At 37.1% G+C, this 18,389-nt stretch overlaps 1 protein-coding gene across 1 annotated transcript in view; it reads left to right on the top strand.

The window, feature by feature from the left end:
* Positions 1-17,225, top strand: part of LOC110452143 — a 35,631-nt gene extending 18,406 nt beyond the window's left edge. Inside the window, exons 5-17 of the mRNA XM_021500540.1 lie at positions 344-412; positions 1,050-1,126; positions 1,757-1,841; positions 7,501-7,668; positions 8,369-8,455; positions 8,838-8,932; positions 9,453-9,539; positions 10,451-10,511; positions 11,174-11,281; positions 12,402-12,466; positions 13,663-13,734; positions 14,697-14,866; positions 15,575-17,225. Coding sequence (XP_021356215.1) covers positions 344-412; positions 1,050-1,126; positions 1,757-1,841; positions 7,501-7,668; positions 8,369-8,455; positions 8,838-8,932; positions 9,453-9,539; positions 10,451-10,511; positions 11,174-11,281; positions 12,402-12,466; positions 13,663-13,734; positions 14,697-14,866; positions 15,575-15,786 — 1,356 coding nt within the window. The 3' untranslated portion in view covers positions 15,787-17,225. The remainder of the gene's footprint in view (positions 1-343; positions 413-1,049; positions 1,127-1,756; positions 1,842-7,500; positions 7,669-8,368; positions 8,456-8,837; positions 8,933-9,452; positions 9,540-10,450; positions 10,512-11,173; positions 11,282-12,401; positions 12,467-13,662; positions 13,735-14,696; positions 14,867-15,574) is intronic.
* The last annotated feature ends 1,164 nt before the right edge of the window (positions 17,226-18,389 follow it).

Raw genomic sequence — 18,389 nt, 5'->3', positions numbered from 1 at the left:
TGAAATTAACCTTTACTTCAGGAGGCACGATAATCTAGTAGTAGGACGCCGGGCTCGTGACCGAAGGGTTGCGGGTTCGGGTCACGTCACAGCACTGTGTTGTATCCTTGAACAGGATACTTTACTCTGCTTGTTCCAGTCTACTCAGCTGTAAATGAGACCGCCGAAATGGCAGCACCGGCTGTATGCTCCCAAGAGAGTTGAGAAATATATTTGCTGGTTGCAAAGGCCCTATAGCAATGGATGATAATTTGTGAACCGCTTTGAGACAACCTACGAACTAGGTTGTGATGAAGTGGTGTATAAGAACCTCGAATTATCATTATTATTATTTCCTCCGCAGGCAGCAGACCTTATCAACCTTATGAGGAGGGCCATAGAACTGAACAGAACAAATCATATCTATGCGATGGTTAGTATAATTAATTTCACTATTATTCAATATTTTCTTTGTAACACCTAGGTTAGCTTCCCATTTTTTAAGGTAAAATATCACTTGGATCCATCTGTTCCATCTGAATCCTTGCATTCACCGTTCCTTAGCGAAATCTTTTACATATTGCCCAAAAAAATAAAGAAAACACTTCGCTGCTATACAAAAATTACAGAAAAACGCTCAATTTTATTATAACCATTTTCATCTTCAAATAAAGGGAATCTCGAAATATTCGGATACCCTATAATTAACCATTTGAGGATTTTTGTTATCTCAAAATTGTATCTGAAACTGGCAAACACCTTGTACTTTGACAGCAAGATCTTATATTAATGGCGCTGTTAACATTGATGAATTAAGTGAAGGAATATTCCGACAATCTTTCTACATTCCAATGAGCTGTGACCCTGAGTTTTGACAAAAGGAGCTGATACGATATTTGTTACCGACATAAATCCGTCAAGGTGCCTCAGGTCTAAAGAGCTCACCCTGCTGAACACTCAGTTGTTCTGTATATAAGGAGCCAATAGTGCACGAAGTTCTATTTGTTTTGATTTTTTTCCATGTTGTTGTTGTTTGTTTGTTTTAGTTTTTTCACTTGTTTCTATTTTAGGGACGCACACACGAAATGAATGAATGGTTCAATAATATGATGTTGTTATTTCGGAAGCCGGAAAGATTCTATGAAATGTGAGTTGTGTATTACATTGAAATATGACATAGCTGAACTGATCTTAATTTTTTTCCCATGAATTTACCCGAATATCTGATAAAAACCCAAACATTACATAAACATTCAAAACACAAAATAATCAAACAACATTTAAACAAAAAAACATAAATTAACGTTCAAACTATCTTCATTTTGTCTCTCTCATATTTTAAAGAAAATTTCAGCTTCATGTAAATCCTTGTGAATTTACATCTAAAACATCTATTTCTATTGCCTGTTCTACATATTTAATTTCTGTATATACTGTTACTATAGCTTGGACTTATAGATTATCACACTGTGTTTTTAGAGTTTGTCGTGAGTACAATTTTCTCATCGGGATCACGTGGGTAAAATCGAGAAGGCACCGCAGGTGGACGCGAGATTGACCACGTGCGAACTGTTCATCATTTATATACTTCATTCATTTATATTTCTCCATTCACAAAAGGTCAACTAAATAACATATTGACCAAGCAGGCGTTCATTTCTGAGTACTCGCTTACCGACAACCAATTCCAAAAAAATGATCATGTGGTAGAAAGTAGCATATAGATGATAGCTGCTATTCTGAACTGTATTTTATGTCATTGTACCTAATGTTTTAGACCGTCAGATGACCAAATGGAAATTTACCATCTGTTGAGTAAGCTCCAAGACACTGTAGATACTGTTCGGAGGTTCCTTATGAATGTAAGTAGTGAAATATATATCAATGACATACCTGATCCTAGTTAATAATGTTTGGATTGCATTAGTGTGATTGTGTTTATAATTGATTAAATGAAAACAAAACAAAACTCGACTTACATGTTGAAAAGACTAGTAATATATTACAAATACATGTACGTCTGACCTTGCTTAGAAAATACAAAGATGAATAACAGATAATGATTGATAAATAAATACCCAGTATAGGTAACAAAGGATATACCTAGATACTGCATTATCTAAATGATAATTTGTCATTTGATTATAAACGACATGTTTACTTATGACATGACAAAAACATAGATACACAGTAATGAACTGTTTTGACTAGCCAACTGCACAAAACGAGAATGTTTGCCGCTCGCAAGTCTTGCCCTTCGTTCTGAAATTTTATATATATAATTGAAAATTAGATTAGACAGTTCTGCAGAGTAATTCCAAGGTGGAAAGCAAAATTAACATTTTTGTAATAAGGAGCTTCACACTTTGGTAATGTAAAAAACATTACCAATTAAAGGTGAAATTAAAATAGCGGTCATGTGAATTTCACCGGTGGACGCGAAATTAACCCTGTGGTGAAGAGTGAAATTTAATGTGGATATTACTGGTGAATGGTGAAATCAGCGCTGCAGTAACATTGATTTTACCCGTGAAGGGTGAAAAAAACCTAACACGGTTGTGTTGATTTTGCCGTAATGGGTGAAATTAAATGTGCGTATTACCGGTGAATGTTGAAATCACCGCTGCAGTAACTTGGATTTATCAGTTAATGATAAAATACCGATAAAGGATGAACTTATCACTGAGGTTATGTGAACCTAACGTGAACCGCGATATTGAACACTGCTGTGATGTGTATTCAACCAGGGAAGGGTGAAAACAACACTGTTGTAATGTGGATTATTTTACCAGTGTAATTCGAAATTGACACCGTTGTGATTTTGTTTGTACCGGTAAGTAGCGGCACAGAACTGGTGTAGGTTATACTTGGTGAAAGTGGAAAGGGCCGGTTTCCAAAACGGCCCCTTCTCTGATTCAAATTTCCTGTTGGTGGTGCATTGCCCATGCCGTTGTGGTCACAAATCTATAAAGTATAAAGATTTAGGTCACTTGGTTTGTTTTTTATGGCTCCTCAAAGTTGTACCTTTGTGTCTAAGTGTTGATAAAATGTGCATGTTATGTAAAATATTAATGAAAATCTAATCAAAACTTGGTCACCGTAAAGAATACATTCATGGCATAATTGTGACAAAAAATCATGTTTCCATCGCGCCATTTGGCTGTTTTATGGAAGAAACAATCTCAAAAATGCCATTTTCGATGATAACATTTTAGACACAAAAACTGTGTTTTTTAGAGAATACACCCTTTTATGGGCGTTGGATGCAAACCAATTTTTATCCTATTAAACAGTACGTAATATGCTATTGATGAGAGGAAAAATCATCAAAATGTAAGTGGTGGAACATTTTCAAATGTTGGGTTGAATTAGCCTATGGTTGAATTGCCGATTTTCGACTTTCTTTAGATAATTAACAAAAAAACGAGAGTATTTGCTCGGTATGTTGAGAATATGTACACAGATATGAAAAAAAGTGAGAGAAACACTTTTTCATAAAAAAAATCCAAGATGGCTACTTCACAAGTCCCCGTGGTTGAAGACATTGGCTGACAAATAGACAGAACAACAAACAAAACGTGTTCCTTATGATTTTGGTTGGTTTTCGCATTTACGGGAGTGTTCATAGCTACGGGCGATTGTATAATACCTATATTTATAAGTTTGGTTAGTCACATGGTAACGGGGATCTTTCATATCGAGCCCCAAACATACTTTCGACATATGCACTCCGTTGCCGCATGGAAAACTATTTCAAGTTTTGTCGGAATTTCTTTACCTGTGGTTGTAATGGTCGAGGGTTTTCCAGCGTCCTGTAATACCCAAGGTAGTACAAGATACTGGAGATGTGCGCACACATTCCCATCGTTCTCTCTCCAACTGGGCACTGGCAGTAGTAGTCCTTTATTGGGGCCTCAACATCGGGTGAAACGGTGAACCGTATCCAAACGTTATATTTCGTTTGGCTTTTGTGTCGAGAATGTATTTGACATCGGAGAAGGTCTGGGGAGTGCTGGTAAAGCCACACCTCATAGTCTCCGTCATCACTTAAATGTTCGGCGATGTAACCAGGAGCCAGAGATATCTGATACGTTCCACACGTAATGGTTCTCAAGTAATCAAGATCGAGACGGGGAAACAGTACGGAAGATGCATCCATCTTGACAAACTCGGACCTTGCCCGTCTAGATAGATCCGGATCTGTCTTGACTCTCTGAGCTAAACCATTCGGTGTTGTCAAACGGTCCTTCATACGTTCAGCCATTAGCCTATCTTTGGCATCTCTCTCTGGAGATCTCTGGTAGATCGGTCCTCTAATACCATTCAGACAGGCTGTGACGGTTCGAAGCAAAGCCTCGATGACATTGATAAAGCTGTTAGACACCAATTGCGTTCGGAAGAACGTCCAGTGTTTCAGACGACCATGATAGGATTCCACAATCCACCTCGATTTGGTGATAGTTCTGTCAAGATTTGCTTGGACGTCAGAATGTTGACTTTGACCGGGTTTCAGGTATGACGGCATGCTAGCATTGAGGCCAGAGGCTTCGAGAACTGGTAGGACATCTCTAAAACCTCGGTCAACGACAACGTTGTCGTCTGGTTGTAGCCAAGTAACTAGCTTGTCCATGACTTTTTTTGTAATTGTAGCATCATTTTCGCTGCCAGTGAATGGTCCTACTGTGTCCAGAATGTAGCCATCTGGTAAGGCGATGCTCATGAATTTGAGATAGTTTCTCTTCTTCTGGCCACAGTAGGACATTCTCTGGAGCTTGTGGTCGGAGCTTTTCTGGATATAAATATAGGTGCCATCTAATATGGCAGTGGCTTTATCTCCAAAAAATGCTTCTGAAAAGACAGTATTGTGCCCGAGCAACTGTTCTCTTGTCAAGTGATCCGGACCTAGAAATTGTGGGACTATCGATGTGTCTAATGCCTGTACTATGGAGTGGAAAGTTTTGGACACACTTGACTTGGAAATTCCAAAAAGAGAAGAACACTGACTCCAGGAAATGTCGGTTTTCAGTTTTACCCAGAACAGTAATAGAGCATCGTGTGTAGTCTTGGTATATATACCAGATGAAAGATATGGGGAACAGTGCGAGTGGATTTCGAGGAACTGATCTTTGGACCAACCTGTCCAGGCCATGCATGCCGAGTCATCAAGAGAAGAAAAGCTTATTGTAAACGCAGACTGGTTCTGTGAAAGGACGTGCGACACCTCTAGGAGGTCATTAATGATTTCGGACGATTTTGATGGTAACTGAGATTCCAAGGAACCTCTACCATCAAGGACAACCTCTGTAGACGGATCTAAGTCGTTACCAATAAGGTGAATGGAGCAGACGCGGGATGAGGTGGGACACCACAGTTTGTGTGAATAGATCAGGTGATGTCTTGCACGTTTTGGTAAGACTGATGATTTTGTTCCATTTCTTGCAAAGGTAACAAGACAGAGACAGCATTTTTTGTGTGAAGATGATCCATTCAAAAGATCATGAAGGGTCAGCAACGGCAGGATATGGGACGGGGAGTCGTCTTCTTCCTCTATTTCCTGGTTCTGCTCGGGTTCAGGTTCAGGCTGATTTTTGTTCCGAAGATACTTCATGTAGCACTTCTGGCAAATAAGTGCTTGTTCCTTTGCTGACATCAATCCTTGTTGCACCAGCGTATCTAGGAGCCATTTATATTGTGGACTATTTACATTGCGTGCACTTCTGTTCTTATTGCCACTACGTTTCTTGAAGTATACTTGACACCCTTCTCCAACACATTTACCCTCCATCTTGAAACAATAACGATTGGTTTATGAAGCGTCGATAAAGTAACAAAATAGCAAGCCACCGATGATTGCTGTAAACAGCTAATACTTAGTAGTTTGGTACAATTATGCGAAAATGTGTGATAAATAACGAACAACTAATTACACAAAATAACAAGACAATATAATAAATCACATTCAATACCTCCAAGAAGCGCAGAATTGATTGATTACTTAGAACAAAATAAAGTATTTCATATGGATAATCTATCTATTCGATGTGGCGTGGTCGGCAGGCACAAAGAAAGTGAGACAAGTCAGGGTCCCAACCCTGACAGAGCCACAACGCTTTGGAGATGGGACAATAAAACAAGGAAAGTGAGACAAGAATAGCTAGCGTCGAGTCAATGATTCCGTAAACGTATAGACAAAGACAAGAAGATACGGATAAATGTACAAGGCCACACGATCAGAAAATTCAGAAGAGGACAACTTGAGATAGAACAGTATTCATGTATCAGGGTGTCCTCAGTGTAAATCTTTATATCGATACTGTTTATTTAGTCGTTACACATCATAAAACTGTCATGAAAATATCCGCTCTGATATTCAATATAAAAGTTTGTATATAATAAGCTATATAATAGGGTTTCAGACAAGGTTGTTACTCATTTCCCCTTTTCTTTCAATTTACAACCACATTCAGGCGGCGATATGAGAACGTTCCACCACATGGAATTAGCTGATTTTTGGTACACATATGAAACAAGTAAAGCTCTATCCGATTTTCTGATGGAAATTTGCATCCAAAACTATATAACGGGAGAAAATTGCAATTTTATGGCATTTTTCTTCATAATTGTGTCTCTGCAAGTGCATTTTCATCCGAGAATATTTTTTTTTATGTTTTATGAATAAACACGATGTTTTGGAAATATTTATCAAAAGAAATTTATACTATGTTGCAAATTACAATTTCGAGATAACCTTTTATTTACGAACTTATGTCTTTGATGCTGAAATTGACAACTTTATAAAAATACATTTTCACTGAAATTATGAAAACTGGGTGTCGGAAAGGTGTAAAATTATTCTTCGGAAAAGAAAAAAACAGTAGTTGAGCTAGATAAGAAATTATACGGGGGCAGGCTCCATAGATTAACATTACTGGAAACAGGCCCTTTAATCTTCGGCGTAGTGCATTGTATCGTTGAAAGGTTATCGTTACACTGCTATGGTGTGAATTAAGTTATAAGGATGAAATAAGCGCTGAAATAATGTAAATTTACTGATGAAGCGAGGAATTTTAAAACAATGACGAGATATACATATAACTATAAATGGTGATATTAACACTGCAGAGATGTCCTTTCACCTGAAAAAGATTGAATTTACACTGAGGCTATGCGGTTTTTATTAGCATGGGATTATGTTAGCACAGCAATGATGTAGATTTTACCAGTGACATGCAATTTGCGCTGCGGTAGTGTTGCTTTTACCGAAGACAAAAGGAATAACACTGCGATGAATTGTGAATACGTGACGGGCATAGAGTAATTCCTGCATACGAAGAAATTCCCATTTGTCTTTGTCTTATTTTTGTTCGCTAAAAGTTAAGCTATATGTTATCTCGAATCCTTTAATAAAGTATTTCCTGAACAGTGCTGTTTTAGAAATTTTAAAATATTTTCAATATAACTAGGCAATAAATCCATAGGCAATCGATAACAATCCTATCTTATCGTGATATTTATATTAAGGAGTACCTACCGAACACAAGACCTGAGCCGGGTGTGTCGTCACTACCAGGAGGACGGGAATACTATGAGGCGTGTCTCAAGTTTCATACAGGACTACCACTGACAGCTGAAAAGGTGCATGCTATTGGACTGAGAGAAGTGAGACGTATCCGCTTGGAGATGCAAAAGGTGCATAACACTGGCTAATTGTAACGAACTACAAAAGAACTATTTCTGATAAAAGCCAATGCTTTGCTGAGCTCAATATTGTGTATATAGAACCCACATGTGCTTCGACCGTTCTGTCTCTTTACGAATCATGTTTTAAATCCATTTCTAGATTGTTTTCTCAATTATTAGTGTGCAATAGATTCACACGTACAGATACTTAGCAGGATTTAACATCAACCATCATTTACCTATATCTGGTATTAGCCAGTATAAAATATCGATCACCCAGTCATGCAATAATCAGATTTAACAACCAGCCATTCATGAACATTTAACAATATTCCCATACTTCAATAATTTACACGCCCTCCCATGAATGACGTTGTAATGCTGTACGACTTCAGACTTAAATTTTCTGGTTATGTCCTACATAACGTCTGTCCCAATCAGAAAAGTCAGGTCAGACGTTTAGCAACGATGTCTCCTTCTTTGAAAGTGTTGCTGAAGTAGTTGAACCAGATATCTCATCTCGGATGTTAAATCTGAAATTATATGCGCTGACTAAAGCTTTAAAACGAATGCCCAAGTCTGAATAAAATTTTCAAAATGAATCATCAACGTAGAATACCATTTCTTTTGCCGATGACATAATTGTGACGTAAATGTCGATGTAACATAAAATGAAGTTCTTTAAAATATATTTTTTGTTTGTTTACAGGTGATGGATAAGTTAGAGTTCAACGGAACATTAATTGAATTCTTTCATCATCTGAAAACTGCTCCTGGTCTATACAACCTCACACAGGTAAATATTTTGCTAATATTTCACCTCATAATCTTTATTGTGTATACTTTGCATCTTTGATCACGATTCTGGGCGTATATTTTCTATTGAATATACAATAATGATTTATTTTGTTTCACGCACCCCCTCTTCTGTTTAAAGAGAAGGTTAGACCAATATGGACTTTAGGACTCTGGTAACATCGATGAATCCTACAAAAGACCAAACAGCTGTATGGCGCCGTGTAGTTTATTTTTGGCTAACTTTATCTATTACGACACTTTATAGGTGCAAGCATAGGCATATGTGTTGCGTTCAGCTTTCATAGTTTCAATTAGATTGACTTTGCTGGACGTCATGATCACAATTAATCATATTTTTTTTTAATTTTTATTTTTGATAGGAGGAACTGATATCAGAAAACGAATATAACATTCATGAACTGATTGAACCTCGATTATGGACCGTATTCAAAGACATAGAGCACGTTCCTGTCAGGTATGTATCCACGTAGTAAGTAATTCAAAATGATCGCTTCAGTCGAAGTTAATAATTTTTGGAATACGTCTTCATGCTTAAGAGTGATTTTGTTCATATCTTTCTCCTTATTTGTGTGAACACATGGTTGTATAGATGACAATCTTGGTCTCTTCCTCCATTAGTCGTTGTTATTCAGGAAGGGGGAATGCCTGCTAAAGGTAGCCAAGCGTCACAATCTATTATAAAGTTTAAGAATTGTTTAGGAAAATAATATGATATAGATTATATTTAAATGCAAATGGAAAAACAATTGGTGATTAGTGAATATGTAAACTGTATGCAATGAAATCACAGGCCAAAACATGTTTTCGGTTTTTTCTACCATGTCTTCAAAGTCAGTGAATTTTCTTCAATTTTCCCGTACATTGTTGTATATTCCCGTACGGATACCGCTACGATCGGGTAAGAGTTACCGCTATGAATATAATAGCTAACGCTACATGAACAGTTGACCTAAATCTTTCTGTTTGGTTTCTAGAGTTGAAGGAACAAGATTAGCGAGATTTCCGTGGGGAGGATATAATAACGGAACCTTCGGCGTGAATATTTTGATGGCAGAAAAAAAGTAAGAATACTTTTAAAATGTTTTAGGTTTTAATCGTGTAAAACTTCCTTTATATTATAGCACAATGGTAATGTATGTATCTCTAGGCGTATTTGTAACAAGTTCATATAGAAAAAATAATGTGGGAATTTCTTATCTTAACTTATTTACCCCTGAAGACACATTTGAAATCTTCCAATTCAATAGTTGGAATTGTTCATTATGAATTTTCAGAGATAAATGAGTGAATGTAAAACTTATTGGTTACCAAATTTGCTCATACGATGAAGTTCCTTGTCATTCCTTGCCATTTTTAACTGAAAATATCCCTTGTCCACCATCAGCATAATCTATTTATTAACCCGTTCTCTACATGTAAATGCAGAAAATGAATCGGATTTTCAAGTCTGGTATGATGATATGAAAGAGTCACCCATATCGTTTTTTCTAATAATTTTTATATATCGACTTTAGGTCATTCTGACCATTCATAACTCAAAGCGTAGTCACATTTCTAATATTATGAATGGATAGTATCTCCATTATAATTATGATAAGCCAGTTAGGCACATTACCAAATATTATTATAATAACATTTATGTATATTCATATAGCATCTTCCATGATCTCAACTTCATACAAGATTGACAAAACTCGCTAACAATTCATTCAAATGGGCAAAAAGCTCTTGTCTCATCTACTCGAGTTGTTAATAAAAGTACATGTATGTTAATAATTTTAAAAGAGTACGTACCTACAAATGGAATAAACCTGCTATTACTGTATATATGTACATAACTAAAGCTCTATTATAAAGGATTGCTCCTTTCCTTCTATTATATATATATATATATATGTGTGTAGTGTGTGTGTGTGTGTGCACGTGTGTGTGTGTGTTCTGGTGATGCATCATTGTTTTATTTCATATTTAGACCGGTTTTCATAATGATGCCACTAACCCTACACGAAGCTGATCCCGGTCATCACTTTCAGGTAAATATGGTGACCTTGAAGTCCATATCAGGTCATCCCTAGGTAGGTATTATTATGTGGGCAGCATTTGATCACTATAATTAGTATACCTATTGCTGGAGTATAGCTAATCCCGGTCATCACGTGCAGGTAAATATGGTGACATTGAAGTCCATATACATGTATAGTCATCCCTAGGTAGGTATGCTTAATTAGTATACCTATTGCTGGAGTATAGAAATTAACGTCGTTTCTCAGGACGAAAAACAAATCCTTCTAAAACAGATATTAGGGAAAAGAATAGTATGATGTACATGTATTTGCTTTAAAGTTTGACGGTTTGCAAAAGAAAATGTATTGATAATTTTTAAGAGAACAACACTTTGGTTTTCCTTTCATTCAGTTTATATTAGGATATTTACGTCAAATTTGAACATGATATTTACTTTTTCTTCGAAAGGGAGCATTTATATAAGGTCTGTTGGAAGGGATAGCTACCTTTTATTTGTAAAGGTTAACTACCTTGAATTTGTATAGACTATCCTTGTATAAATGAATGGCGTCCACATTTAACACGTATATACTTGAATCAGTTAAATATACGTCACTTGAATATGCATAGTATATCTATATCTGCCTTTTGTAAATATAGCGTACATGTATCTACCCCTTTACTTGTATAGAATATTTACCCGAATGTCCCCGACCTACCGAAGTACCGACGCTGGATCAAGTTCGGCGAGTGGCACGCAGTACCGTTCATGTACCCTTCTTTCACGGCATACATAGAGGTAAGCCTAACGAGTCATTAGTTGATGACAAAATGTGTTAACCTCGTCTTTTGTCTCGTACCGACTGATCTAAGTTACACAAAGCAAGTTAACAGGTAAGTAGATAAAAAAAACCAAGAGGATACGGAATTGACAACATAACCAAATTTTGAATTCAAAATCAATAGACCTAGGGCAAAATATGAACAAAGAAATTACTTATATGGAGACACTTGAATAGTACCAGGTGTTCCGGAAGGTTAAGGGTTTTCTGCTTCATCGATGACATTTGCCTTGTAGATACAAGTCGAATCCTAGTAATGTATCGGCACTCTAAAACAGTATATTTCCATGCGAGATTCAGAAGGCTACCATAAATCTTGTCCATTGTCTCCAGCAAACTGTGTCTTTTTGAAACCCTTCATGTAAATTTGTCCGTCTGTCTTGGTACATATCGGGATTTAACCCCCAAACAGTTGAAGACACCATTGAAGGTCACCTTCAATATTCATTCGTATATTTTTGATAAACGCCTCTCGCTCACGCATCAATTAAGCATGCTTATCCCATACATTTTATACATGACATAAGATACCTGGCCCCAGGATCATAAAGATCTTTCAAGTCTAAAGTTGTCTAATGTTTTGACTTAACCTGTCACAAATAACGTCATGAAAAGTGACGCCATACGTGATTGGCTAAGCAAAAACTTAAGTCTAAGATTGTTGCATGATCTCGGGCCGGGCCTGGCAATTTGGTAGTTTATTACGTGAGCGTGGCTTGACTGGCTACCAGATCTGAAGTTTACGTAAGGAAATTCGAACCTACCTTCTTCTGTTAGCTTATCTTTTTTTGGCTAGTTGGCAACTTAGGAACAGTCATCCATGGGATCTTAATTATATAAGACTTATTTATTTTTATTTTTATCTTTGTAAATTAAAGATTCTAGTAACGGTTGTTAGTCTAGAGCATGACAGGCATACATAAAGTATGTTCCTCATGCGACAGCAATGCATGCTGTTTACCGGGAAAATTCCGCTGCAGTTTAATTTTCGCCTTTTACGCCCTCCGTAAAAAGGGCGAATTTATAACAACAGTGATCATTAACAGTGATAAATAACTAGTGTGGTCTTTGTTTCAGGGCTGGGCACTATACAGTGAATACCTGGGTGAGGAGATGGGACTTTACAACGATACGTATACTCTGTGAGTGTTACTTTACTTATTTCATTTTATTTTGTTTGGAAATATGAACAAGTAGGCATTACGTTACTACTGGTTAAGTCCCCTAACAACAAAGTTATCGGTTTTACTCCATTTCTTCTTCTTCTTCTTCTTCTTCTTTCTTCTTCTTCTTCTTCTTCTTCTTCTTCTTCTTCTTCTTCTTCTTCTTCTTCTTNTTCTCTTTATCTTACCTTTCTCAAAAACCATTGGACGGAAATTAATTAAACTTTTCACAAGTGTTCATCATGGTAAGGACGTGTGCAAATGACCTTTCCTTTTCAAGATGGCCGCTACGACCTCTGATTGGTCGAAATTAGAAAATGGTCAATTTCGCTCAAATTTGGTATGCAGGTGTATTTTTGCATGTTTGCGACTATGTGGGCAGGTTGGGGGACTTCTAATTAGTACTTGTTTTATATCGAAATTTCTTACAGTTTCTTTGTCCAGTTCATCATAAAAGATCCCCGTACCACTGCCTTAAACTGTAACTTTAATTGAAACTGCTTTTCTGGTTTGACAAATCATTTCTGAAAAGAAAACTGTACCTTACCAGAAATTGATGAAAATAGCGATAATAATGAATCAGAATTTACCACATAAATAACAACATTGACCTGGGTGGTGTAAAAATACTGCAGGGCTATACAAGGATTCCTACCCTGGACCTGAAATGTGTTTAGTGAGCTCTCTGGACAACAGAGGGTTGCGCTGCAGTTAAACTTTAAACGAAATGAAGGGGGAATTAACAGTTTATACGAAAAACTACAATGGAATATTAAGTGTTTTGCCTGCCATAGGACAAACGTTCCAAGTATTTTGCCTGCAATGGGAAAAACGTTCTTAAATGTAGTGTTAAAATCACAAAGGATATTTATTTATCTTTTAATATGCCTATTTCTTTCTTCATTGTCTAATCTATGCAATTATGCATACATAATTGTATCATTTTGTTTGCCGCACGTGCTAACGTATTCATGATGTTTGTAACAATGGATGAAAGTGCGGTGAATGCTGGTTAACTATATATGTAATGCAGTAAAAATAAAATGAAAATAATAATCATCTATCTGAATCGAATAAGTTAAATTATGAGTTTTTGTTTTCTAATAATACATGTTTTGCATTTGCATCAGCATTTGATTAATATATATTGATATCTGTTGTGTTTTCCTGCTTAGATTTGGACGATATGTGTTTGAGATGTTTCGAGCCAGTCGTTTAGTTGTGGATACGGGTATACATGCGTTTGGGTAAGATCACCTGGCAATTCAGAAAATGTTCTAGCATAATTATGTTACTATGTTACTATTCATCCGATCCTTTATTTCAACACATTTAAGCTATGGGTATAAGCCGAAAACTGTCCAATAATTGAGAGAAAGGACAGTTGTCGAGGCCCGTTGGGGCCGAGACCTGTTGTTTCTCTCACTTATTGGACAGTTCACTACTGGTATTCTTTATATAATATTGATTTAATAATATACTTAAAATCCATTTTAATTTTGTTTTACCTATATCGCTAAATTACTTCAAATTAGCTCCGCCCATCTCTTCTCTAGATTTGATGTCACAAATGTCCAATAAGTTGAGCACTTATAAGACAGATGGGTAACTTATTGGACAGTTGATCAAAATTATTGTACAGTTCATGCAACTTATTGGACACTTGTGACATCATCGCTATGTTTCAAGATAATTATATAATATATAACAATACATACTTTAACAAGAGACCAATGACAAAGTTGACTCTCGAATACAGTAAAACAATTATAAAAGCTTATCTAACCGTTCTTTGTACAATATATGAAAAGGTAAATGAAAACTAACAATGGTTTTATAATTGTGACCCATTTTCAACTATGTTGCTGACAACACATACGCCTATACCAAGTTGCAGTAAAAGGATACCATTTATAACCCCTATGTGATACGGATCCAATGTTTATCAACTTATTGTACCCTAGAGGGCAATAGTATAGACAAAGAGACAATCTATATGAATTAACTAATTTGTTTATATTTGTTGTGAAACTTTTCTTGAACGATATATTTTATCAGTGCAAACATTATGTCTAAAGTGAATCTGCGTTATAAATGTTAACCGTCATATCAATTTTTAGAATTCATATTCCTACACAAAATGAAGTGTCCCTTGTTATACAGAAAGATCCACGGTTTGCTTATCTCACACAGTCTTGTTCATTTTCAGATGGACCAGGGATGACGGCGTAGAATACATGATGAAGTTTACTGGCTTTCCAAAGGAAATACTTCAACGTGACGTCAACCAATTTATCGCGTGGCCTGGTCACGCATGCGCATATAAGATTGGCGAAATGAAAATCAAAGAGCTCCGCAATATGTCTGAGAGGAGATTGGGTGAGGAATGCTTAAAGCGATAACATTTTAATGAAGAAAAACAGCTAATTAAATAATTCCTATTCTTACATTTGTGTACTGAATTTCTGACTAAGCCACAACATAGTTTTCAAGGGTGACAGGATAGGTTGGTCGGTTGTTCCGGGTTTCACACCTTTCCAGCTAAGGTCATTTAAGAAGATGACTTATTGTGTGTTATGTATGCGCGCATTAGTGTATATGTGCCGGAAGCAGGGTTCGTTTGTATGTGTGTATTTGCCTCCTTATGATAGCGCAGATCTGGTGCCGATTTTATAGTGCTTCCTCACTGAAAACCATGCCGAAGGCACCCAACACAGCATTCTGCCCGTTCACATTAAACTTACAACGGGTGAATCAGTTGTTGCCATTACCCTAGATGCTGAATGCTAAGCAGGGAATAAGAACTACCATTTTTAAGGACTTTGGTATATCCCGACCTGTTCAGAATCTGCCCTAACAAGTTTAATCAATTTTGAGTTAGAGTTCCGATTTTGTTGACATATCGGTATTATCTTGTTTTCCTCGTGTTACCCATGGTCTATATAAGTTTTTTTTGACGCATTTAACGATCTGCAATGCATTTCTCTTATTCGACGTTTCCTTCTAATGAATAACAACGTGAGGAAGAGTGAATCACTCGATACCATATAAACAGATACTTCAACATGTTGTTTTTTTCCTTTGCAGAAAGTCTGTTTAGCGTGAAGGAGTTCCATGACGTCATACTAAGAATTGGCCCAGTGTCGTTGGGAGTTCTTGAGGACGTCGTGGACGAGTGGGTGACCGAGACATTATTGTTAGCCACTAGTGTCGCCAATATCACAAAATCTGTATCTGTGTTACATGCGATAGTCCTGTTTTGTCTTGTCAATTTTCTCAACCAGGTGTTAATGCCTTAAACTGACCCTCGTCATAATCTCTCGTCGTCTCCTTCAACTAGGTCAGAGATTCGTCGACAGGCCCTGCGTATTGCCTCGATAACTCAACATGGAGTTCATAATATCATATTCTGACCCTGAGCACTAATTGTAATTGGTAACGCTTTGAACTACGTCATAGAACGCTAAGCGTAATTGACACAGCCACCAGGTCGGACCACTATAACCAGATTCCAATCACGCTGTCTCGTCATCACTCTGAACAATACCATAGTTCTATAACATGCCACAGGTCGTCCTGCCGTATCTACCCTCAACGACAACAGCCAGAACCTGGTCGCAATATCATTACATCTAACACGGTTATATGTTGTCTCGTCAGTGCCTTCCACGATGTCTGTGATCGCCATTCAGCCACTGTCTTTAATAACATCTACGTTCATGTACCTGCCGGATTAATGCGTTGTACAATTCTTAAATATTTAAGTCTGTCTTCTTACATTGGTGTGACTTGAGCCGCTCGTTAATTTGAAACTGTTTGTTATGTACATTGATTGGTTTGGGTCTCGTAGGATCTGTAGTCGGCGTGGGTTGGAGTTACATCCAGCGCGGCAACCAGACCAGGACAGTGTGCACGGCTTATGCCAAGACATGACTATTTTAGCGATTGTGCTTCATACTGGGCATCTAAGTGTTTGTAGTAGGCTTGACCACATTAACCATCCTTTTACGGCTCAAGCAGCTTATCAACAAGGACGGCGGTCATCTAGGTTTCGCGCACCTCACAAAATCGTATGTTAATACAATGTTTTCCAATTGTGTCATTCTGTATAAAATTGAATATTTATTTGTATTATAACTGAAAGATTCTTAAAAGATTCTTAGAAAGTGGCGTATAACATTACATTTGATGTTTTCCTGTTGAATAATATTTGAATTAAACCGGTGTAAGGTTTATTTAATTAAATATCTTGTTATACAATGTGACTTTATCGAGGTCTGTTACGTTTCTAGTATTAGAAAACAGTATTCTCTAATTCGTCCTCTCAGCCGTATATAAGTACCTTGTCATCAAAAATATCACCATTTCGTATTGGACGGAGCCGTTTTATTTAGCAACGTAATTCAAACTTGTGATGCAAATGAATAGAGTTATCTTTTTCTCGTCCGAAGGACGGAGATATCCTCACTGCCGGGCAGACGATAACTAATTGGATTTGCTGGAAACAACACCACTTGTATTTGAGATTGAAGAAAGATAAGCATTCCCCACTTTGAAAGCAAGACAGATAAACCTCGTTTAAGATTTTTCTGTCAAACCCGAAGGTGGGGAAGGATTCTGTTGGTCTTGTTTTTATCCTGGTCATATCTGTGTATCCCTTCCTGACTCATGTTCCGTATACACTTGATACAAACATATATTGTTAAACATTGTTTATTGGTTGTATGTTTGTATATAAATTTGTTATCTTTAAATTAGTATCCGACTTAGCGTATTCCTTTCATCAACAGCAGTGTTTCGCCTGACTTTACAACGTTATATCCACTTCTGTGTTGAACGCTGGTACGTTAACACTCCTATCGTGATCATATACAACGGTAGTCTGAGGACATTCTATCCGCCGGTGCCGTATGTAAGCTACGCATTGTTGCATTGGTATTGGGACGGGAATAAGTGACACGCAGTAAGTGTGACACTGCACATTCCGTCTAACATGCTACAATAGCTTGAAGATAAACGTGCAGGAACCACACATCAGGACATATACCACCGGTTATCAGAGCTTCGCAACAGTAATGTTATGTCGAAGCTTGAATCCCCGTACTTGTCTATTAAGATTGTCCGACTGCTAATTATCTTCCAGACCCCGGGATCATGAAACAATCTTAGACTTTAGTTTTAACTATGCCAATCACGTATGACACCACTTTTTATGCCGTTTTTTGTGATTGGTTAAGTCATAACTTTGGGCAGTGTTAGACTTAAGACCGTTTTATGATCTCGGCGCCTGGTCTATATGAGATCCCATGTTACGGAACTGGTGAAATGGAAAGAAAGGAGAGAATGAACATTCCTGAATCACGGAGAAAATACTAGTACATTATACATATATCATAGTTTTATGAGAAACAACCGGCAAAGGAGCAGAGAACCATGGTTACAGTATTAGGGGTGACACTGGTGAAGTGGCCGGAGACAAAAAATGGAAATTCCTGTAATCATGGAAGAAATACTAGTACATTATACATATTCCAGTATTAGGAGAATCAATCAGCAAAGGAACGAAGAAGCATGATTAGAGCAGTACGGTTAACACTTCAAGAGTTAGCTCCGAATATCGTACTTTCCGTGACAGACGTCGACTCAACTGATGAAGGACAAACCTTCACAACAGATTTCCAGAGATGCAGGTTCATCAAGACTTTGGTCAAGTTATATGGTCGTCATTATGATATCATCAGGAAATGTGATTTCTGCTATATGAAGGGCGATGTGTTTGGTTATGCTCAATGAGGAGCTTTGTTGTTTGGTTGTTACTGCCGCGGTTCTCGTTTTGAGGACGTTTACATAACTTTGATTTGACCTAGATTTACATGATTGTGTGGTCGATGAAGCAGAAGAC

Source organism: Mizuhopecten yessoensis, unplaced genomic scaffold, assembly GCF_002113885.1.
Source record: "Mizuhopecten yessoensis strain PY_sf001 unplaced genomic scaffold, ASM211388v2 scaffold81, whole genome shotgun sequence".
Taxonomy (NCBI): Eukaryota; Metazoa; Mollusca; class Bivalvia; order Pectinida; family Pectinidae; genus Mizuhopecten; species Mizuhopecten yessoensis.
This window is presented reverse-complemented; position numbering and strand designations above follow the sequence as displayed.